The following is a 25,838-nucleotide window of genomic DNA, read 5'->3' on the forward strand; positions in this document are numbered from 1 at the left end:
TAAAAAATTTATATTCTATGATTATAACTCTTTGATTATGTTGTTTCAATCAAATATCACTTCCTTTAATGAAAAAAAATTTTGAATTATTGAAGTTATATCAATTTATTTGAATGATCACTCTTTCATTCTAATGGAAATAATTCTTCACATTTTAGAAAATTACAAAATTTTAACTAGAGTAGTCAATTGCTCCCTAAAGACAGTCAGGTGCCTCTTTGTATTTTCTATTCCTAGAACGTTCCATGAAGTTGGCAATTAACTTTTCTCAATTATAGAACACTCAAAATTGAAAGCAATTGATTCTAGCTATAGCAATCGATTGCTTAGGGTAGATAGTCAATTGCTCTTTTGTTAAGTTTTATATCTAGACTTTGGTGTCTCTCTGGAATGCATAGAAGTATACTCTTTTATCATAGGGAGTCAACTGCTTCTTAGGCATGAACCTAGCAGTCACTAAGGCAGCCTACTGTTTCTATGATACGTCACATTTCATTGATTCTTTAAGTCTAAAATTAGTCCTATTGATCATGGAACATTATCTTTAAGTTATTAAATACTTTAATATAATTTCTCTTTTGATCAAGTCTTTACTTAATCATATTATTTTCATATTTTAAAAATATTTTTAACAAAAACAAACCTTCACATATCCCAACTCATTATTTAATTATTTATATATAAACAAAGCAACGCATTTCCATATATAAGCAGCAACGTAGTAAATTTTCTTAATTTTGTTAGTGATATCTGTAAACAAAAGTAAATCACCTTTCATTATATACATATAGACCATGAAGATAAATACATATTGATCTCCAAACCACATAAGCACACACCACTCATAATTTATTTATTCTCACGTTAAAGTACATGAGAAATATAATGCCACTAGGCTATGCAGGAAGTATACATAAATTGTAAGTAATAATAAGAAAACAAACATATGTTTGCTTCTATAAAGGAAACACGATTTTATTTATGCACACAATGGCACACCTACGGTGACATATCACACACACAGTCCTTGTAAGTCCCCGCTTGTGGCCCAGTGGGGTTTTCAATATATTGCTTTGGTTCACTTCAACTTCTCTTCTTTGGTTTTAAAGATGATGCTGTAGTAATTAGAGCCAGTGTAAGTGCCACCTTGCACTTCAGTTGTGACAGTGGTCCCATTATAAAGAGTGTCCCTTTGAGTGAATGAGAAGGGAACGTCACACTTACCATTTGTTGCAATCAGATCCACCGTCACCTTAGTCATCAGAGGCACAACAACTTTGTGTACAACCTCCACTACAGTTGTAATTGTTTTGGTCTCTCCCCACTCAATTCCTGACTGAACTTCACCGGGTAATTCAATCTTCCCCTACACAATGAGTGGCAGGTTGACATCGAAGGTGGCTTTCGCTCCCAACTTTGGTGGAAAATTAGTTTTCCAAGTACTAGTCTTGGTATCTGTATAGGAAAGCTTCACGTCTAAGGTGGAGGATTGCTGGCTATAGTTACTGGCACTATTTTTAGCTGCAACAATAGTTCTTTCATCATAGACCCTGGAATAATCAAGTTTATATTTGACATTATGAATTTTTCTTGTCATGACAGGCTCTTCCACTGTTAGTTGGGCATCTCTGGTAACAGAGCGGATGGCTGCATTAAGACAATTTGTCTTTCCCTCCGTTGTGAGGCTCTTGCAGAAATTATTGTTGCCCAATTAGATAGCTGCTATTGTGTGATTGTCAACTTTGACGGGGCGAAACAAGGTGTCCACCGGGATGTTAATGGTGGTAGCGCCGTCTTTAGAATCCGCACAAAATCCAATTTGGGCTGCGCCTTCAAAATTTTTCTGAACAAGTGGGCTTGATACGGATGTTTCCATTGTGAGTAACAAAATCTTGCATGGCACAGTTGAATCACCAATATCATCAGTTGCAAACTTCAAATATGGGTGCTTTTCGATCCAACGAAGACACAAATACTAACCGTCATTTCCTCTGAATGCTACGTACTTAGGCAAAATCAACAATGACTCCCAATCAATGATTGTAAAAATATCACTGGAATTGCCATTGAAAACTTTGTAGTTTGCCAACACGCAGCGATCACCAGGTGCTGGATTCGAATTGGTACACCGCAATAAGCATAGATAGCATCCTGATTGGACATCAATAATTAGGACCGTATTCGTTGCAGAGTCTATGAGATAAGCTTGAACAACGTGCACGACTCCTTGAATTGGTCTTCATCCGGTTTGTTGGCCGTTGCAGCAATCCAATAGCCCTCGCTTGGGGTTTCATGGGTGGAAAGATTTTTGGTTCGTACCCAGTATTTATTGTTTTGACAGCTCCTTGTGTGCACCAAGTGATCCTTGCCAGTTCGTGCAACTATCTCACCTTCAAATTTTGCATATGGACTCACAGCCTGAGTTTCAGAGAATTCCAGATACCCATCAGACTTCCCATTTTCATGGATGAAGCCCAGGTATTCGTTCTTCTCATCGGATCTGAGTACAATAAAACTTGGCAATGCCAATGCCATTTTTGATAGCTCTATTTAATTTGGTAATCTCTAGAAAGTAACTATTTGTTCTCTTGGTGTGTTTCACTCTTGAGCTTGCATGCCGGAAACTGCTAGGTTATTTATATCCAAAATTTCTTGCGCCTTTGGACATGGCCCTCACTTTTGTTTGCCGACAAATGAAACTGAATTTGTAAATTAAGCGTGTCACAATGATGATGCTAGTAAATGCATGAACTGAAAGTGTCACGATGGCCACAATAATCACTTTGCTCTAGAATACCGGTCATTTGTAAATTTGCCATCTCCATAACGTATAATTCCAACAATCTCAAGCCAATTTACACTTTTTACCACAAAATCTACATTACAGGAAAGTAAATATCAGCAAACATAAAAGCATATCAACAGCTTCAGAGAGAATATACATATAAATGCAAAAAAAAAAGAAAAAGAGCACTTGACAGGAAAACAAAAATCTCAAAAAAAAAAAAAGGTCAAATTCCAACAAATAACAGTAAGTGAAACGTTAGTAACCAAAATTGTCAAACATGACTGATACACATTAAAGCAATATCAAATAAACCTACATTATTGAAGACATGAATAAAATAAAAGAGTAAAAGAAAAAAAATACAAGAAATAAAAAAAAATTGAGAGTATTGAAAATGGTTGGAACCCTAGAAAATAGAGCGAAGGTAATGTGATGGAAGGAAAAGTAAAATAGGAAAGAGTGGATTATGATTCCTGAAAAGTGAAAACCCTTGTCGCACAGATACAAGCAAGAATCTAAGAGTGGGAAAACGAAATCGAGAGTAGATTTTTCCGATAAAAGAAATGTAAAGGCAAAAGGCATTAAGAGAAGAGAAAATCAAAGGTGAGGTACCAGTAGAAGCGACGCAGTAGAGAATAGAGGAACAGAGAAGAGAAGAGAAAAGTCGAGACTACAGAGTCACTCTTTTTCTTATCTTTTTACTATTTTGTTGATCTCTTTCGCTATTTTGGTTTAATAATAAAATATAATTATTTTACAATTATTATCTATTATATTTATACTAAATCCTAGTTCTACGCCATTATATTATATAATATAATATACATTGGGTAATTTTAAATATAAATGATATACTAAAATATATAAAAATAAAAATGATAAAAAAAATATGAAAATACGAAAATATACTATTTAAAATTTATAAAAATTATATAAATTTGTCAAAAATAAAAATAAAAGTTGTATTTGACAACACAAATTATGATATAATTTGATATAAAACAAATACGAAACAAATATATAAATCGTTAGATGTAATATAACAGTAGATAAGTTGGATAAATTAATAGTTTCTATGGATGTTTTATTAGATCATTAGTTGTAATAATATATAAAAATAAAATAAAATCAATATTATACAATAATTTTTATCTTAATGTAACGAGGTTACAAGATTTAAGATTATTATGTGGATACTCACTCTCTATTGCAAGTCAAATTTTTTTGTGTTGTCTTTTTGTTCATTTTTTTATAAAATTTATCTAATTAAAAAAAAAGAGATGAAAGTTAAAAAAAAAAAAAATAGGAGTCGCACTTGGATACTTAAATTGACTTCTTATTCTCATAAACTTTATCTAATAAAAATATAAGAAATAAAAAAAGTAGAAAAGAAGAAAAAAATTAAAACGAAAAATGAAAAAAGAGCCCATAAAACGTTTCATTGATATTAAAATATTAATTTGTTACATTAAAATATCAAATAATAACTTTATTAATATAATATATATATAATTAAATTAATAATAAAATATATTTTTTATATATACCACGAAACAAGTCGAGACAAAGCACCTTAAACATAATGACGGCCAATCCCATATCTTATAAAAACTTGACATACTCCAACCAACTCGATCGCTATTTAAAAAAAAAAAAACAACCTCACATCATATCGAGATAGATTAAAACTCATCAAATATGAATTGTTTTGTCATTTTTATCAATAGACATCTTTTATTGTAAATTTGATCTAATTAAACATAAAAGAATAAAAAATAAGTCAAATAGAAGTACCACTTGAATATCTCCATTGGCCTCATTTTTCTAACAAAATCAATTTAATAAAAAGCATGAAAACAAAAAAAAAGAAAAAATTATGGTGTCGTGTGGACAGTTCCTCCAGTTTTTTAATAAATTTATCTAAACTAAAAACAAAAATTACAAAAATAAAAATGAAGAAAAAATTTAAAAAAATTTAAAAGAGAAACATAAGATATCTCATTAGCACCTTAAATGAATGTCAAACAAATAGTAAAATGAGTAAAATTTATATGATAATGAATGAATTATATCTTAATTATAATAAATATAGTAATTTTATTGAATTAAGATATTAAAGAATAATTTTGTTAATATAATAATATAAATATAAAATAACAGAAATAATTAAAAATATAATTATATATATTAGGGTAAGACAAAAGACCCTACTTGCTTTTGATATAATCTTGATTTTAAAAAAGAAAAAGTCTCAATCCAATCTTGAATTTTTTAAAAAACTCATACATTTTGGTTCAAGCCAAATAGAAATCGAAAGGATATGAGTTGTTTTTTTCATCCCTAAATCTAGTGAATTTTCTTATAAAATTATCTAATTTTAAAATGTCAATTTAGAAAAAAAAAACAAAAAATTAAGAGAAAAAAACAGAAAAGAAATTCAAATAGGAATTGCATATAGATTTATTAAATTAAAGTATTAAATAATAATTTTACTAATGTAATACATATATATAAATATAAAATTAAATAAATAATAAAGCATAGATTTATATATACCCGGACAAAACAAACACCTTAAATTTGTATTTGACTTTGCCTCTATTTTTGAAAGAAAACTTTGATCTGATGCCAAATTAAATAAAAAAAATGATCAATCAGATCATAAATAATCGAAATCCATGGGATACATGGTTGTTTTGTCATACATACTCGCATTGACATTTTTTAAAAAAATTATTTATCAATTTTTTGTACAAATTTTATCAAATTAAAAAAATAAAAAAAGGGATTAGAGACAAAAAAACGAAATAGGGTGCCATTTTGTACACATTTGTCATAATGTGTGGGTTCAAGAACCCAACTGCAAGATGAAAAATCTAAAAATAAAAATCGACAATTGCCATAAAATTTTTTTTTTTTTGTAAATATGATTGATCACCTAAAAAATATTATCTTTTAATAAAACCTAATAACGAGTTTTAGGATTATCAAAAGATTGTTTCGGTTTTTGAAATTAGATATGGGTTTGAGAGTTCGGTTATACATAGAAAAGGATTGGCACCTCACAATGTCTATTTAAAAAAAATGATACTAATTAATTGCATGTTATCTTTGAATCTTGAGAAAATATCTTATTTTTAATATTTAAAGATAAATCCTTAAATTTCATTATTTTCACAAAATCTCATTTTTATTATTTTTTATTTTAAAAATGCAAATCATTTTTTGGATTAAAATGAAAATCTTTGGTATCGAAACATTTTCTAAACTCCTCTATATTTAAGCAAAATTTTTTTAAAACATTCATTTACTTTAGGGTTTCCATAATAATCCATCAAAACAAAGATAATTTTATTTCTAAAGACAATTATTAAGAATTGTCCCTATATTTAGGCCAGGTTTCAAAAATTAACTTTACAAGGAATATTACCTTATTTATTTCTAAAACATTTCTTTTCTTCATTTTAAAACCATGAATACGACAAAATAAATTATATAAATCATAAAGCAAAATGCATGAAACATAAAACATAAATCATTTGCATGCTAATATAAAATACCAAATATAAATAAAATGATATAAGAATGACAATATAAAATTAATAATGCATGTGTAATTATTAAATACATGGGAATGTGATATGGGTTTAAAATTTTGGGTTGCAATTTAGGGTTTGGAAAAGGGTTTTAACTATTTTAGGGTTTAGGTTTAAGGTTTATGACTAAATTAGGTTTAGGGTTTCAGTTTTAAGGTTAGGTTTTAGGGTAGGTTTAAGATTTCAAAAATGTTAAAGTTTAAAGCAAGTTTAGATTTTGCTGAAGGTTAGGGTTTAAGGTTAATTTAGGGTTTTGGTTTAGGGTAAGATTAGAGTTTAAACTAAGATTAGGTTTTAATGAGGATTAGAGTTTCATATAGGGTTAGGTTTAGAGTGGTTTAGAGTTTCGATTTAAGGTTAGGGTTTGGGTTTAAGATATGTTTAGGTTTTAGGCTATGGTTTGGGTTTAGAGGGGTTTAAGGTTTTGACTAGGTTAGGGTTTAAAGTGGTTAAGGGTTTTGATTTAAGGTTAGGGTAGGTTTATGGTTTCAACTAAGGTTAGTGTTTAGAAGGGTTTAGGGTTTCGACTAAAGTTAGGATTTATAATGGTTTAGGATTTTGGTTTAAGTTAGGTTTTAAGGTAGGTTTAAAGTTTTGATTAGGGTTAGGGTTTAAAGTAGGTTTCAACTAAGGTTTGGGTTTAGAGTAGGTTTAGGGTTAGGGTTTGTTCAGGGTTTTAGCTAGGTTAAGGTTTCATTTAGGCTAAGGTTAAGGTTTAGCCTAGGACTAAGGTTTTAGAATGTATGACAATACAATATAAATGAAAACAATTTATCAAAAACTTAGTAAACTATATAGCCATTTTATCAAACACTTGAATAACTAAAAAAATCTTACATTTTATTCATTAAAACAGCATAAAAACACCATAAACTTGGTTTTTCTATCTTGTAAAAATCTATTGGCACATAGCATGAATTCCAAGACAAATATAACATGATTTAACAAACAAAAATGTAGCCAAATGTAATAGGTAGGTTCGACCTAAGCATATGGGAAGCTTAGCCTAACCTACAATGGCCAATTTAAAAGGTTTTTCCTTTTTTTCACTATACTCATCGCTCACATATCAACCATACATCAAGCAAACAAAATATCTACCACTTATTCAAAACAAAACTTTCATCAAACATTTAGTAAACTAAAATATGCAAATGAACAAACTATACTTTATTCATGGAAATTTAAACAAAAACATAACCAAAACACATAAAATAAGATAATCAAAACTTTAAATCATAAAAAACACATATGTTATATATTAAAGAGTGAAAAAATATTGAAAAATGGGAAGAGAAGTTCAGCCAACATGGGAAGTTTTATGGTCGAAGCCCTTTTATGATGGCACTTTATTATTTTATGATCTTTTTCTTCTGTTAAACACTACCATTGAAAAGGGTAGGATGAGGAAGATAGCAAGAACTACATGAAATAGAGATGGAAATAAATGCATGAAAAGGGTGAATAAATATACCTAAAGGAAAGTTGTATACAAGGGTTCTTTTTCTCAAGAGTTTCTCTTTAATGGTGAATTCTAGTTTCTAGAAAAAAAGTCCACTCTACAACCTTATACATGTCAATTAAAAAGTAAAAACACTTATCTCAACCATTGGATCAAAATGCATCCGTAAGTAGTAACCTTTTTTATTATTATTAAACTAGGTGATCAAGTATGTAATATTGGCCATAGGATCATTTTACCTTCAAATCCAATGGCTCCAAGAAATTACAACATATCTTCTAAAAACATGTAAAGGTCTCCATTGGTAGCATGCAAATTTACCAATTTACTCTCCACATTAGTGATTAAAATCTTGTTTCATTGATCTTGTTCTAATTTTTGAAACATTATAAACTTTTCATATGCTTTGAACCTTTCCATCTTCAGCCTTGATGAGCGAAAATAATCCTTAAAATTGTTAGTTCCAAGACTTGTAATTTCATGAACTTGTAATTGATGATGATCTTCACTTGTATCTTCGGTTGTAGTATTCCTTTTAAGTCTTGGTTAAACCTAAGATGAAACCTTTAAAGGACGTAGAACCAACTTTAGGGCGTACTGCAAATGCTACTTTCCTTAAAGCTTATTTTGTCCTTACCAATTATAGTATGCAAAAAGGATTGTATGAATAGCTTCCTAGATACGATGAAGCCTATGTTTGATTTACTTTACACTAAAAATATCAAACCACTAAAATCTCTTTGATGAGAGATGAAAATACCTTGTCATTAACAAGGTTTCTTCCAATAAAACAATGCCAAGAAAACAAGCCATATATTTAATAGCACTACAAAAATATTGATATATAGCAACCTATTTTGTAACAATTGAAAATATCATTATGAAATATTGTTATATTTACAATGACTTTTATAATCGTTGCTTAATTGAAATTTTTAATATTTTATACATTGATCAATTTTATCATTGTGAAATCTTTTTCTACTTGTAACAACAATAAAAAAATTACTGCAAAAACTTGTTTTATTTGTAACAATTTTTCAATGTCGTTGCTTAAGTTATTTTTAATATTTTATGCAATGCCAAAAAAGTTGTTATGCTAGTTTTTATCATATTTGAAATGATAAAATATTATTATTATTATAAAAACTTATTTTATTTGCAACGATTTTTCAATGTCATTGCTTAAGTTATTTTTTTAATATTTTTTACAACAACAAAAAAAGTTGTTATGAAAATTTTTATCATATTTGTAATGATAAAAAATTATTGTTGCAAAAATTTCTTTTATTTGCAATAATTTTTTAATGTTGTTACTTAATTTATTTGTTTAATATTTTATACAACAAAAAAAGTTGTTATGAAAATTTTTTATTATATTTGTAACGATAAAAAATTATTGTTGCAAAAACTTGTTTTATTTACAATGATTTTTCAATATATTTTTAATATTTTATACAATAACAAAAAAATTATTACGAAATTTTTTATCATATTTATAACGATAAAAATTATTACAACGAAAATTTTTTTTTATTTATAATGATTTTTTAATGTTGTTACTTAATTTATTTTTAAAAACTTTATACAACGATAAAAAGGTTGTTACAAAAAATTTTATTATATTTGTAATGATAAAATATTAGTGTTACTAAAACTTATTTTATTTATAATGATTTTTCAATTTCATTAGTTAGTTTATTTTTTAAAATTTTTTTACAATGACAAAAAAGTTGTTACAAAAATTTTTATTACATTTGTAATAATGAAATATTATTGTTGTAAAAACTTACTTTATTTGTAACAATTTTTCAATATTGTTACTTAATTTATTTTTTAAAATTTTTTTACAATGACAAAAAGTTATTACGAAAATTTTATCACATTTATAACCATAAAATATTAGTATTGCGAAAACTTATTTTATTTGCAACAAATTTTTAACATCGTTACTTAATTTATTTTTTAAAAATTTTATACAATGACAAAAATTTTATTACAAAAATTTTATCATATTTAGAATGAAAAAAATTTTTGTTACGAAAATTTGTTTTATTTGTAACGAATTTTCTTTGTTGTTGCTTAAATTATTTTTTAATATTTTAATATAACAATATAAAAGTTGTTACAAATTTTTTGTTTTGTATTAATTTTATTTGTAAAATTTAAATATTTTATTATAGTGAATGTGATAATTTCTCCTACACACACACACATATATATATATATATATATCATAATTCAATTTTGGTATACTAAATTTATGCAATTTGTGAGATGTAAGATAAGTTGAAGAACAAAGTTAGCAATTATGAACCATGTTAAAGTTGTAAAATTTACCACAACCGTAGCGATGGAAACTAAAACTTCTATAATTTCAAGCTTAGGTTGTGTAATCACTTTTTGTTGTAATAACATTAGATATTTCTTTTTTTTTTTTTTAAGATGACATCCAATATTAATTTCAATTAAACAAGATAAAATCATATAAGAATGCTAAGTACAGTATTAAATAAATTAAATTATTGAGAAATGCTTGGGACACTTGTTCTTACCATCGCCCTTTAAACACCTACACATATAAAGAGCCACATCATACCCATCTTAAACTTTGAAATTGGCAACCTAATGTTTAATGAAAACAAAATTCATTCGTTCTTATCTTGAAAAAGTAAGAAAACTTATTGTCAATCGTTACCAATTTAAAAGTGGGTATAACATGGCTTTTTGTGTTTGTGAGTGTTTAAAAGGTGACGAAAAGGACGACTGTCCTTAGCATTTCTCTAAATTATTTTGATTCAAAACATTTTGAAATCAAAGCTTTTAATATTTTAAATCAAATCAGATTGAACTGATATGTTTTAAAAAAAAATTTTTATCTAAAATTTCGAGAAATTATCACTTATAATTTTTTTAAATTTTATTATCGACAAAAATTTTATTTTTATTATTTGATTTTAAAAGTACTTAAAAAAATAAAAGTTCAACTTTTTTTTCCTAAATTTATGTTACAATTATTTTCAATAAATTTCGATTAAAAAATATGTTATTTTCACAAAGAATTTTTTTAATTATTTTTTATAATTTATTTTATTTTTCATATCAAAGTTGACACAAAAAAATATAAATAAATAATCATAAAAATTGAAATAAAAATAATAAAAATGAAAAAATAATAAATAATAAATAAAATACCTTGATCGATTCTAGTCAACGGTTCAACAGTTCGATTCAATTTTGGGCGCTTCAAACTGGTTCTTTGGGTTTGACGCAATTTTTGCGATTCAACGGCGGTTTGAAGCGGTTCAATTACTGATTGAATCAGACCGATCAAATGTTATTGACAAGGGCTAGAGCCTAGTCGGGCGTGCATGTCCCGGAACAAGTCCAAATCCACATATCGCTGATTTGGATCCACGCGCGGATCCTGTCTTTTTTTTTTTTCTTATTGGTTCTAGCATTATAAAAACCAATATTTTCTTTTTCACTCAATTCTTTCTGCTTTTTGAAAAATTTCAAAATTTCAAAAATTTTAGACAAACAAACCCCCCTCCCAGATTCCTGATTCCGACGATCGGCCGGCTGTTGCAGCCGTCGGTCAGTCATTGTTCAACCCCAAAATTTCAACATCCTTATCTCAGCCTCCTGAGTTCCATTCTCGCCTTAGGTTTTTTAGAAACAACCCCCATCCTAGATCTACCCTTAAACCTGCCAAAAAAAAAATCACGAAACTCCTACCTCCGCCATTCCAATGGCTGCCAGCTTTCAATATGTTCATCCCCTCACCAGATCTTTCCCCCCTTTACAGATCCGGCCCCGAAACTCCTTCAAATTCTCAAACCAAAAATCCCAAGGGGCTCCCCCTTTCTCTTCATTTGTCTTTTATTTTTTGCTCTTTATTTTACTGGGTTCCGCTCCTCAAAAAGGACTGTGATTCAATTTTTTTTTAAAATTTTGGTTGTGATTTTAATTTTTTTATTTGGGTGGACATGGCCGAATGGTTTTCTTATGGGGAATTTCAAGTATTTTGATTTAGGTAGTAATGAGTCATGGGAGCATCGGGTTGTGGTGGGGTGTGGAAGAGGGTTTTGGGTTTTTTTTTTTGGTTTCTTGACGAGTGCTCTTTTTCTCAAATGTGTATATCAACGTATTATAGGATAATATGCAGTGAATATGTAGATATATCTGCATGTCTAAGTTTTTGTATACCTAACCATCCACCCACTATTCATGATGTGCAGAGCATTCTTTTGATTAATTAATTTAACAAATCATTGTGTGATTTTTCAGTCAATTCGTGCTTTGCTGAGTCCTCTAAGTCATTTGGTTGATGCAATCAGTTTAAATATTTTCTTATATTTCCTTTTTATGGAAAAAAAATTTTGATGGAAAAGGTTGTTGCCTGAACTCTTACATTTATATTGCTATAGAAACTTGACCATAGGTTTCTTCTTGGAATATTTTATTATGCATGAGAACATGATGAATATATTATATTTTGTTTAAGAATTGTATGGTTCTTTGGTTTTCTGGTTGATCTTTTCTTTATAGGTGGTTAAACCCAGTTCAATGTATCTTTTTTTTATTGCAGAGTCTCTTACTCTTTGTTTTCATCTTTTATCCATTCTTCCGCTTTATACTGGCAACTAGAAAGTTTCATTTTAGACTTTAGTATGTATATTTATTTAATCTTGTTTTTATGCTACTAAGGTAGTCATAATCATCCCAATGATGAACCTTACCCTTTTTTTTATTATTCTTTTAAAGTGTCAAATTTGCTTCAAATTATTGTTTTATTTTCTTTTTTTTTTTTTCATTAACTATGTATCTCAGAAAATCTTGTGGAGAAGATATTGAAGAGACAGTTATGGAAAGATGAGAGAACAGCGCAGAAAGTATGGTAGTAGTTTTATCAATGATGATGACGATGATCCACAAGTCTTCCCATCTTCTCCAGGCTCTTCTGCTCCATTAGAATTTATGGCCCCCCTTTGCATTGTTTTATTTTTCGAATCATGTTGGATCGTTGTGAACGGTATGCAAAAATGACAGTACATATGAAAACTTGTTTTGATCTTGTCATTTTAATGCATGTCCCAATCTGTACTTTAAGGTTTACTGTTTGGTTTTGAACTGGCAACCACAATGTGCAAAAGTGATATTACATATGAAAACTTTTTTCTAGTCTCGTCATTTTAATACATGTCCAAATCTGTATTTTGAGCTTAGTTGGTTTTGAACTAACAATCATTTCTGGTTTTCATAATTATGCTCTTTATTTTAAGTTTTGGTAAAAGTATGCATTTTTATGTGTTTTCTATTTTAAATGCTTTTGTTGGGTTTGATGTCCACAAATGAAGAAATGTTGGACTTAAAGAAGTCTAAGGATAACAAAGGAAGAAATAGAAGAAGGCTTAGGAAGCAATATCATATCAGTGAACCTGAAATTGATGATAGTTCTCAGAAAATAATATTTGACGATTGATGTTGCTGCTGTGGAAGTATTAGACAATGAAACTGAAGATACATTGCCCACTTCCTCTCTGTCTAGTGGTAAACTTATATCAAATAGTGGGAAAGCCGATGTGGAGGAAAAAGCTAGTAAGGAAACAGATCAACTTAAAAGACAATGAGGTTGAAGATAATGCTACAATGTTAGAAGTAACTAATTCTGCAGTAGGCTTTCAGCTTGAAAGGTAAGCTTGCTGCCTGACTTAAAAGAAGCCTATCAAACGATGAAGAAATTCAATTCAATAGCTAAACTAACTATATTTAGAAAAGGAACCTAGGGTGTCGACTATCGTCTGTTTAACTTGTGGTTGTTTAGGGCGGTTTAAAGGCAATTGGTTGTCTCTTTGTATTTTTTGTTTCCAGAAGTTCCACAAAGTAGGCATTAGAGTTTTATCGATTCTAAAATATTCAAAACTTAAAGCAATCAATAAAGCAATCGATTCTAGTCATAGTAATTGATTGCTTAGGGTAGGCAGTCGATTGCGCCTTTTTTAAGTTTTGTACTAAAACCTTGGAACCTTTATGAAATGCATAATAGTCAACTCTTTTATCATAGACAGTCCACTGCTCCTTAGGCATGAATATAGTAGTCGCTAAGGCAATCGACTGCTTTTATGATACGTCATTTTTCAATGATTCTTTAAATCTAAAATCAATCCTAGTGATCATGAAACATTCTCTTTTAACTTATTAAATACTTAGATAAGATTTCTATTGATTAAGTCTTTATTTTATCATATTATTTTCATATTTTGAAAATATATTTAACAAAAACAACCCTCACATACACCAACTCATTATACATATATATATATATATATAAGCAGCAATGTAGTAAATTTTCTTAATTTTGTTAATGATATATGCAGACAAAAGTAGAGTACTTTTATTTTATATATATATATATATATATATGGACCATAAAGATAAATACATATTGATCTCCAAACCACATAAAGACACACCACACGTAATTTATATATTCTCACGTTAAAGTACACAAGAAATATAATGCCACTGGGCTATGCAGGAAGTATACATAAACTGTAATTAATAATAAGAAAACAGATATATGCTTGCTTCCATAAAGGAAACACGGTTTTATTTATGCACACAATGGCAAACATACGATGATATACCTCACACGCAATCCTTGCAAGTCCCCGCTCGTGGCCCAGTGGAGTTTTCAGTATATTGCTTTGGTTCACTTCAACTTCTCTTCTTTGGTTTCAAAGCTGATGTTGTAGTAATTAGAACCAGTGTAAGTGCCACCTTGCACTTCAGTTGTGACAGTGGTCCCATTATAAAGAGTGTCCCTTTGAGTGAATGAGAAGGGAACGTCACACTTACCATTTGTTGCAATCAGATCCACCGTCACCTTAGTCATCGGAGGCACAACAACTTTGTGTACAACCTCCACTACAGTGGTAATTGTCTTGGTCTCTCCCCACTCAATTCCTGACTGAACTTCACCGGATAATTCAATCTTCCCCTCAAAAATGAGTGGCAGGTTGACATCGAAGGTGGCTTTCGCTCCCAACTTTAGTGAAAAATTAGTTTTCCAAGTACTAGTCTTGGTATCTGTATAGGAAAGCTTCACGTCTAAAGTGGAGGATTGCTGGCTATAGTTACTGGCAGAATTTTTAGCTGCAACAATAATTCTTTCATCATAGACCCTGGAATAATCAAGTTTATATTTGACATTATGAATTTGTCTTGTCATGACAGGCTCTTCCACCGTTAGCTGGGCATCTCTGGTAACAGAGGGGACGGCTGCTTTAAGACAGTTTGTCTTTCCCTCCATTGTGATGCTCTTGCAGAAATTATTGTTGGCCAAGTTGATAAGAGCTATTGTGCGATTGTCAACTTTGACGGGGCGAAACAAGGTGTCCACCGGGATGTTAACGGTGGTAGCGCCGTCATCAGAATCTGCCCAAATCCAATTTGGGCTGAGCCTCCAAAATTTTTCTGAACAAGTGGGCTTGATGCGGATGTTTCCGTTGTGAGTAACAAAAATCTCGCATGGCACAGTTGAATCACCAATATCATCAGTTGCAAACGTCAAATATGGGTGATATTCGATCCAACGCAGACAAAGATACTGACCATTATTTCCTTTGAATGCTACGTACTTAGGCAGAATCAACAACGACTCCCAATCAATGATTGTAAAGATATCACGGGAATTACCATCAAAGTGTTTGTAGTATGCCAAGACGCAGCGATCACCAGGTTTTGGATTCGAATTGATCAGCCGCCATAAGCATAGATAGCATTCTGATTGAACATGAATAATTCGGACCGTATTCGTTACGGGGTCTACAGAGATAGGCTTGAACAATGTGCATGACTCCTTGGATTGGTCTTCCTCCGGCTTGCTGGCCGTTGCAGTAATCCAATAGCCCTCCCCTGGGGTTTCAGTGGCGGAAAGATTTTTGGTTCTTACCCAGTATTTGTTGTTTTGACAGCTCCTTATGTGCACCATGCCATCTTTGCCAGCTCCTGCAGCCATCTCCACTTCAAATTTTGCATACGGGCTCACAGCCTGAGCTTCCGAGAATTCCAGATACCCATCAGACTTCCCATTTTCATGGATGAAGCCCAGGTATTCGTTCTTCTCATCGGATCTGAGCACCATAAAGGTTGGCAATGTCAATGCCATTTTCGATATCTCTCTTTAATTTGGTAATCTCTAGCAAGTAACTATTTGTTCTCTTGGTGTTTTTCACTCTTGTGCTTGAATGCCGCAGACTGCAAGGTTATTTACATCCAAAATTTCTTGCTCCTTCGGACATGGCCCCCACTTTTGTTTGCCGACAACTAAAATTGAATTTGTAAATTAAAGGTATCACAATGATGATGTTGGTAATCAAATGCATTGCGACACGACGGGCCACAATAGTCACTTATTTCGTTTTCATTCGGATAAATCACTGGGGCACGTCCCATAATCATGGCAACATGTAAAATATATGTTATTTTTGGATTCTTTTTCCGAATTCGATTATTCATAAAAATATTCCAATCCAATAAATACTTGAATATTATATGTTTTTACCATTTAAATTCTATCCAAATAATATTTACAATATCTGTTAAATACTCTATTATTAAGCAAAATTTTGATAATATCCAATACTTGACCCAAACTTGAATTGGAGTAAGAACAGTAATTTATTCAACATCTAATTTATGCAATTTTCTATCAATTAAGGATATAAAATCAAACAAGTACTAAAATTAAAAATATAAGTTCAGAATTATTATTACCTTATTAAGCTCCAAAATTAATTGTTCAAAATAATTATTTAAAGGTTACTAGTCTTTTAAATATATTAATATATATTAATACCCTAATCAAATTACTATATGGTATGTCTACCTAAAATAATCACTTATAAGTTATAATATGATTTAAAATAAATAATATAAATTTTTTAATTATCATAGGTATACATGACATAAAGAAATTTTATAATCTCTTCTTGTTAAGAATGCCATTTAGAAACAATGTTTTGTTTTTAAATTAAAAAACATAATCTCTTACTAGGCAATTTAGAATCAAGTACATAAAATATATTATTGATATTTGTATCTTATAATAATAATTTGAAAGTTATTATTATGTTAAAATAATAATTCAAAAATTATTCAAAAGTTATTATTACGTTATAATAATCTCTTATAATGTAATATAGAATAAATTATACAATTTGTTAGTGTAGAGCCTAATCATATGCTTTAGAATAAAAATTTTTAAATAATGTTATTAATTTTTTTGTCAAGAAATAATTTTGTAAATTTAACGTAATAAAAAAATATTATTTAATATATTATTATTTTTATTGTTTTTAATAATGTAGTAATAGATTAATATTTAAATAAAAATATTTTAATAATTTTTAATAATTTATTAATTTTATAAATATTAAATAATTTAAATTTTTTATTACATGTAGTTTTTATTTCATACCCTTAATTTTCAATTTTTTTTTTACTTATTATAATTTCACTCACCACTACTACTACATTTGTATCCAAAACACATATTTTCACTATTAATTTTAATCTCATTAATATAGTAATTAATTTTATTTTCACCATCATTTTCAATCTCACATAAATTAATTCCCCCGTAAATTAATCTCACCGACTATACATATAGACCCTAAAACTCTTGTAATAAGACTTGCCAAATTCAAATCATCCCACAAATATAAAATTTTAATATTTGTAAATGTAAATAGATGATGGGTTAGGGTAAAAGGGTTCAAGTACCCTGTGCTCTCCGAACAAATAACTAGTTGGGCTTAGGTATAGGGTGCGCAAAGATGTTAGCCAAACCCCACTGAGCAGTAACCCTCCTACCAAATCCTATAATTATAGATTATAGCATACCTTAATACAATATAATCGGATTTGATAGTAATGGGTACCCAAATAAAAGGTATCCATTACATAGAATTAATAAAGTATATATATATATATATATATATATGAACAAATTTTTTTTTTGGTGTTTGGATAGGTGGAATTGAAATACATAAGTATATGAATAAGTCTATACATCTTCCAAGGATTTGGAATATTATCATTCGAAATAGTTTTATTTCAATTTTTATTATATAGGAGAAACAAGTAAATATAAGGAAATAAAATTCCTATATTTTTATTTTTGAAAAAAAATTAAAATTTGTATTTAAGTTATCTATTTAATTGTAGAATTTCTCGAGAAAAAAAAGTAACACATCGTCATTTTAGATAGCCTTAAGATAGCAAAAATGGACAACAAAAAGAAATAGGGTATTTCCCTTTTTCTGTTTCCTGCTAAATATTGTTTTTTGGGTCCTAGCAAATATGGAAATATTTGCAAACTGTTATGGGATTCTTCTTGTTGGAATTTTCCAAGAGGCTGTTTTTTGTTGTTTGCACTTTTGATTTTTATTTTGTAGTCTTGCTTGACCAAATTTTAACTACTTGCTTATATTCTTGATTTGGTGGTCAAGAAAAGAATATTGCATTTTCTTTACGTGATATTGTTTGTATCCCTTACCTTTTCTTTTTTTTGTTAATCCTTGAGCTTTTGATTTTTTTAATTGGTCCTTTAACTCATGGATGTTGTCTTGCTATTCATTATTTTGGCCTTATACTATTATAATTACTAAATTCATTCAATTATCAATATATATATATACACACTCACAAACAATAAAGTTGAAACTTTGTACTGAGTGTCATAACATTTAAATATGAGAATTTGACTTTTAAATACAAAAATTGAAGTTGCCGTCAATAAATATTAGATAATATGATTGGTCCCCTAATTGAAATTATTCATTTTAAAGAAATCTTAAACTTGACTCAATCTCTTTAAAAATGATATATTTTAGTCTACAAAATTGAACTCGATTTAGAAGTATGATTAAGTGTAATGAAGTTATTAGTATTCCCACAATACTGATCTTAAAATAGTGTCATTAATCTTATATTATCTTAAAATTATTTTGGTGAAAATGGTAATTATTCCTTAATTTTTTTTATTTGATCTTTTTTTAATTTATTATTTGAATATCAAAAATTTTTTCAAGTCTTTTCAGATACTTCCAATATAACTCAAGAAATTTTTTCATCTCAAAAGTATTCAAAAAAATCACTTATTCCTTTACTTGTCAGATTAATTTAATATTTTATGAAAATGTTTGTTTTTTTTTTATATTACACAACCTTTATTTTCTTATTCTTTTCTTAATTCTCATTATCTCCATTTATCAAATAAAATTTATTAAATAAATAAAAATGTTGATACTTTATTAAATGATATATATGTAGACCAAAGTATATTAATTTCAATTTCTCATCTAATTTGTTGATATAACAATGTTGACACTTTGGAATCCTCTATGTATAAGATAGGTTGTTGTATGTGGCCCAAAAAGAATTGTTCCACTTTCCCTTTACTCAATCTTGTTATCCTTTTTTTTTTTTGTCTTAACCAATATTTAACTATTTACAAGTTACTATAAGATTCCTCTTGTTGGAATTTTCTAAGAGGCTACTTTTTATTGTCTGCTCTTTTGACATTTATCTTGTAGTCTTGCTTGACCAAGTGCTAACTGCTTGCTTATATTCTTGGTTTGGTAGTTAAGAAATGAATATTGCATTTTCTTTACATGATCTTGTTTATGTCCCTTGCCTTTTCTCTTTTTGTCAAGGCTTGAACTTTTGATGTTTTTTAATTGGTCTTTTAACTTTTGGATGCTATGTTGCTATTCATTATTTTGACATTTATACTTTTATAACTACTAAACTTATTCAATTATTTATACACACACACACACATACAATAAAGCTAAGACTTTGCACTGAGTGTCATAACGTATAAGTTTGAGAATTCAACTTTTAAACACAAAAAATGAAGTCATCATCAATAAATTTTAGATAAATGTGATTGATCATTGGATTGAATTTATCCATTTTAAAGAAATCTTAAACTTGACTCAACCTCTTTAAAACTAATATATTTTAGTGTACAAAATAGAATTAGATTTCGAAGTATCGTTATGTGTAAGGAAAATATTAGCATCTCTATAATGCTCATTTTAAAATGGTGCCATTAATCTTATATTATCTTAAAATTATCTTGGTTAAAATGTGTAGACGCCTAATTTTGTCTAGTCAATTTGAGCTTGTTCAATTTTGATTTCAACATTTGATTTTAAAGCCCAATTATATTTATCTAGTTATTTTTAGAGTTAATTATTTTTATTATTATTATTAATTGAAATAACAAAAAAAAAAGACTAAAGCTAGGTCCGTTAACCCCCTGCATGCACCATTTTTAGCATTTTAATTTTCACCTTCTGCTTTTACCTTTAACCTTAACACAAATTCATGAATGATCACTATCCCAAAACCTCGCAAGCTCCACCACCCTAAAAGTTAGGTGGTTCTCTGCCCAATTCAACTAAACTCCAAAAAATTAATCCCAAGGCTAAGCCCGAGGAATGGGGATGGGAAACAAATTGACAAGACAAAAGGAGAGAACCACTAAGCACTAGAGATGAGACCTCCACCCTTATTTCTTTCCTTTTTAACATTTTTTTACATCTTTGCCTGCACCTAGGATCGGGGTGTGCACCAATCTCCTCTTTATCAAAAGCACTCGACGCACCCCCAACCTAGAGAGAGAAATCAAACCAACATTAAGCCCCAGCAATGACCTTATTCAGCCACTCCCTCAACTCTACCTAAGCACCTTGCCCACTTCGGAGCCCTCAACACAGTCCTTCCATACTCATATTTCCTAATCCTAAGGCACATCTTTCACAAGCATCGTAAAACCCTATGCCCATAATTAAGCTAAGTCCTTGCACCATTGCCTATATCAAGCTAGCGTCCATATCGTCGAACACAAAAAAAAAATCACAAAACAAAAAAAAATCCATAGCATAACAAAGGAAGCCATCAACGATAGGGGAGACAACAAGGTCGACGACGGTATAAAAAGAGCGACACCAAACCTAAAGCATAAAAAAAGTCAATTTCACTAAAAAAAAAAAAGATGTAGAACAACAAGTAATTTTAGAAAGATCTAAAACAATGGAAATGAAGAGCAAGGATATGGGAACCACATATCAACAATACAAAGGGATTTGACAGTGGAGGAGGAAATTTAAGAGGTTTGAAGTTTTTTGGCTTTTAGCTCAAATTTGGAGTTTTTTTGTTGTTTTAGGGGAAAATGAGACTAGATCTATGAATAGGGCATAAAGAGGAAATCGTTGCTCAAATTTGGGGAGGAAAGACAATCGATCAATGATGGCACTGGTGATAGAACGATGGTAGCAGTGGCGATATAAGTCAAGTTATAGGCTGTTGGTTCTTTTGAATAAGAAAAACGAGTTTTTTTATGAGAAAACGATTTTATAAAAAAAAAGTTAAGCTTTTAGAAAGTGTAAAATAAACATAGAATGGGTTGGGTCAACCTGAATTGACTCACTTGGGACCCATAACCTAAAGTTTGCCCTAACTTGACAACCCGACCCGATTGTGGTGAATCAAACCCAAACCATATGGTTTTGGCTCAGTAGCTTGAATCAGTAAGCTAGGTTGATTATAAGTTTGCGGCATCAACAACAAAAAGTTGTGAGGTATAATTTTTTTACCTTGATCATTTTATAACGTGTGTATTTATATTTATTGCTCTTTTGCATGTATGACTATGGGAAAATCATAATTATGAAAATGAGATTATAATCATATTGTGTTAAGACATTATTTTTTTTTTTTTTGGAAGGGGATAATTTTGATTTAAAGACTTTTTTTAGCAAGAGGGTTTTAGAAGCTAAAATGTTTTAAAACAAAAAAAAAAATAAAAACCCTACCTATATGTTGAAAGAAATTCAAATAATATTTTATAGATTTAATTCCACCTAAAGGTTGGAAAATTAAAAAATTTTAAAAAATTAATTAAAAATAAAATAAAAAATTTTCTTTCACAAACCAAAAAAAAAATTATAGGAAATTTCTTGCATTTTTTAATTCTTGTTTTAAAAAGGAAATAATAAAAAATAAGTAAACATGGAAAATATGCATAAAATTGATTAAATCAATTGTTCTAGTTTTTAGCGCTTATTGCATAATCTATTTGCTCCATGTCGCATCAATATAAAACTGTTAGGAAAAAAGGATTACGAAAATTGAATTTGTTTCGATAATCCATCTAGATGTCGAAGACAATTGAGAAAGTTTAAGCTACCAATAATTTTCATTTTTCTCATAAAATAAGTAAATAAAAAAATTTTGAAACCCTAAAACCTTTAAAATCTTGAAACTCTAAACCCTAAAACTTCAAAACCCTAAAACCCTTCGAAACCTAAAACCTTCTAAAATTATAAACCCTAAAACCCTAAAAACCCTAAACCCAAAAATTTCAAAACCCTAAATTTTAAAATCCTAAATTTCAAAACCCCAGATCTCGAAATCCTAAACACAAAAATTCAAAATCTTAAAACTTGAAACCCTAAAACCATAAAACCTCAAAATCCTAAAATTTCAAAACTATAAAGTTCAAAACTTTAAAATCTAACCCAAACCTTAAGTTTAACACGCAACCCCAAATTATTACTCGAAAACCATTCAAACCTTAATGCCTCGACCTAAACACATACCTAAAACCATCCTAAAATTCTAAAAATATGTATGAAAATTTTATATAAATTAATTTTTTTTCGAATGATGTCTAGAAGATAGGGTATTTAGAAAATTTTATTTAATTAAGTTTTTCATATGAGTTTTTAACTTGTAATAATAATGAGATTAAATAAAAAAAAATAAAATGAGATCTTAAATATAAATAGTTACCCCCAAACTTTGTCTAAAGGCTGGAGAGCCCGGGTGGTCTCATTATATTTAAGAATCTGATTTCAAAATGGCATTTCATCCTTACGCATATCATTCATTGGCATACATGCATTTATTTATTATTACTTACATTCATTCTGCATGTTTATGTCATTTACTATTGCTTCTTAATTAATTGTAGCATCGTCAGTTTTTTTTATATAAAATGTTTTTATGAAAGTATTATTCAAAAAAATAGATTTTTAAATAAAACTAAATTAACATTTTAAGAAAAATAATTCTTAGTACTCTGCCTAGATAATCGAGAGTCACAAACAATTGTCATCTACAAAGAATATTATTTTCATTTTGAGAAATGTTATAAAAAATCTTAGGTGAAAAGAGTTATTCGTAGATTTTGCTTAGACTTGGAGAATTTTAAGATGGTTCTTTAACTTAAAGATTTTTTCGATATTCCTAAATAAAAAATTTTAATAAAATTATTTTTTTCAAAAAAAATGAAGAGAATTATTATTAAATTTCAAATAAAAACCATTTTATTCAACACCAAAAATAAGGCATGATTAATGGTTACCAACTTTCATGGGTGCTGTTGGGGTGCTAATTATTCTATACACATAACCGACTCCCAAACCTAATTCTGTTTTCGTAAATCAAAAGTTATCTTTTGGTAAACTTTAAACCCTTTTTATTGTTTTATTAAAAAGATAAACTTTTTTGGTGGCCAATTACACCTTAAAAAAGATTGGTGACGACTCTTCTTGTTTTTCTCGATTTTAAAATTTTACGTCTAGTGGTCCCAAAACTATTATGACAAAATGGTAACTTTTCCTTAATTTTTTTTATTTGATTACTTTTTCAATTTATTATTTGAATATCAAAAGTTTTCTCAAGTCTTTTTTGATACTTTCGGTATAACTCAAGAAAATATTTCATCTCAACTCTTGAAAAACAAAAGTATTCACTGCCAAAAGACCTTTACGCCTTTTTTTTTCTAATTAATTTTTATGTTGCTTCTATATTATGGTTATTGGCTTTAGAGATGATAAAAGATAGGGTATGGGACAGGTAGAGCATTCTTCTTTCCTAGTTTTAAATTTTTATATACATCTTTGTACCTATACCCAATGGGTATTTCTAATCTATCCTCATTCTCATCCTTATGGGTATTTAATGGGTATGGATAATCCCTATATCTATAGCTTTTTAAAAAAACTAAAAACCAAAATTTATTTTTTTAGTTTTTTTTTTACTTTGTATATTTAAGTAATTTTTTATAAATATATATTAACATATATTTTTTTAACAAAAACATATTAGTTCTAATTAATCAAAAATAATAATATATATCATTTAATAAAAAAACATTTACTAAATATATATAAATATATATATGCAATGTAGAGGTACAGGGCAAGTGCCATATTACCCACCCCCATCTCTGTACCTAATAAAAATTTAAAATCATACATATTTCCATCCATATACCCATAACATAATATCCATCTCCATCCATATTCGATAAAAAATTGGGTTCCTCATTGGGTATGAATAAGATTGATATTCCTAATTGGTTCTCTTATATATTGTTCTAGCCAATTAGTGATTATTATCTTTTTAAAAGGACTAAGTCCCAATCTAGATTAAATTCCATATTAATGTAGGATTTCGATTTTAAATTTGAATTAAACAATTTATTAATCCAACTTTATTTTAAAAAAACCCTAATCCTAATATCAATTTTTCAAAACCCATGATTGATTTTCATTTCTTTTGAACTTTAATTTTTTGTTTTTATTTTTTAAATAATAAAATAATAAAATAAATAAAAAGAGTTTGGTCTTATTTTGAGTTGAAAACCAAGGTATTGTCTAATTAATTCATGTCCAACAAAATAAAACCTATAGTCCTATAACAATTTGACTTAAATGGGTTGGTTCAAAGTCCAATTAGAACAATTCGAGTAACAGATTTTTTTAAACTTAGAAATAGCTTAAAAGAAAAACCCTAAAAAAAATGAGATGTTTATGTAGATTTCACTTTATTAAAATTTACTATAGTCATTTATATTTTTTAAATGAGCAATTTGAATTCCTTAGTCATTTATGTTAGATTGGAGAGCTTTTCCAAGAGAATCTATTTTTTTCAATTTTAATTCATTTGAGTTAATTTTTTTCTTATTTTAGTTCAATTTGTTTTTGGTATTTTAAAAAGAAATTAGGTTTTTCTTTGGGCCATTTAAACATGCTAAGGTAGAAATCATGTAGATGCCAACTACCAACATTATTATCGCGTAAGTTTTTTTTCTTTGAAGATTATTACATAAGTTTTTGTTAGCTTAAATTGATCTTTATTTTGAAATGACAAAACATTAAGTTAAATAAGCTTGATCAAGATTTTGCAAAAAAGTTTATTTAGTACTAGTTCTTAAGTTTTATTATTTTGGTACTAAATAAATAATATGATTTTCAAAGTTTAAACAAATTTTCTTTATGTTTTCTTATCTTTCAAATCAAAACTATCTTTAGACATTATTTATTTAAGCTAAATGAAAGCCTAATTGTTTCTTTTAGAGTGAACTTATCAATTTTGGACTCAATACAATTTTGATAATATTGGTTTTGAAAAATAGATTAACTTAAGAAAGCTATTTTACAAGAATAAAGTTTTCTAACATTGAACTTGTTTTAATTTTCTATATTAGTTCACAAAATTTTAATATTTGTTTATATGATTGGAAGGCTCTTTGAGTCTACTTTCTAATAGATCAAACAAAATCTAAATCTAAATTTTTAAGAAAATATTTTAAATTTTTACTAGACACTTTACAGTTATCTAAAAACTGCATAAGAGATAGTTTTAAAAATTCACTATAATTCGAATACAGTGAATTAGATGCTAAATTTGATATGGATAGAAAATCATTTAAGTCTAGTTTCTAAATCTTTAAATGATTTTTAATTTGGAGTTGTATAACTCAAGATATGATCAAATTAGTGAGTAAAGTGCAAAACAAGAAACAATTACCTAGCTTGACCCAATTGATCCCCTAAGGGATATGATTGATCACCTGCTTAACAAAATCGATCTTTTCCTGTATAGGATCGATTGAATATTTGTC

At 28.5% G+C, this 25,838-nt stretch overlaps 1 protein-coding gene and 1 pseudogene across 1 annotated transcript; both read right to left on the reverse strand.

Annotated features, from left to right (window-relative positions):
- Nucleotides 1-751: 751 nt before the first annotated feature.
- On the reverse strand, nucleotides 752-3,433 carry LOC111280669 (uncharacterized; annotated as a pseudogene).
- A 10,867-nt stretch (nucleotides 3,434-14,300) lies between these two features.
- On the reverse strand, nucleotides 14,301-16,361 carry LOC111280671 (uncharacterized). The gene has a single exon (XM_022868085.2). The coding sequence runs from the start codon at nucleotides 16,017-16,019 to the stop codon at nucleotides 14,562-14,564; it is 1,458 nt and encodes a 485-aa protein (XP_022723820.2). The 5' UTR covers nucleotides 16,020-16,361; the 3' UTR covers nucleotides 14,301-14,561.
- Between the last annotated feature and the right edge of the window lie 9,477 nt (nucleotides 16,362-25,838).

Source organism: Durio zibethinus, chromosome 28, assembly GCF_047325235.1.
Source record: "Durio zibethinus cultivar Kanyao isolate XHJ-2024 chromosome 28, ASM4732523v1, whole genome shotgun sequence".
Classification (NCBI taxonomy): Eukaryota; Viridiplantae; Streptophyta; class Magnoliopsida; order Malvales; family Malvaceae; genus Durio; species Durio zibethinus.

Bases quoted from the DNA above. Each gene is read 5' to 3' on its own strand.
- LOC111280671 (XM_022868085.2), bottom strand. From the start codon at position 16,019: ATGGCATTGACATTGCCAACCTTTATGGTGCTCAGATCCGATGAGAAG.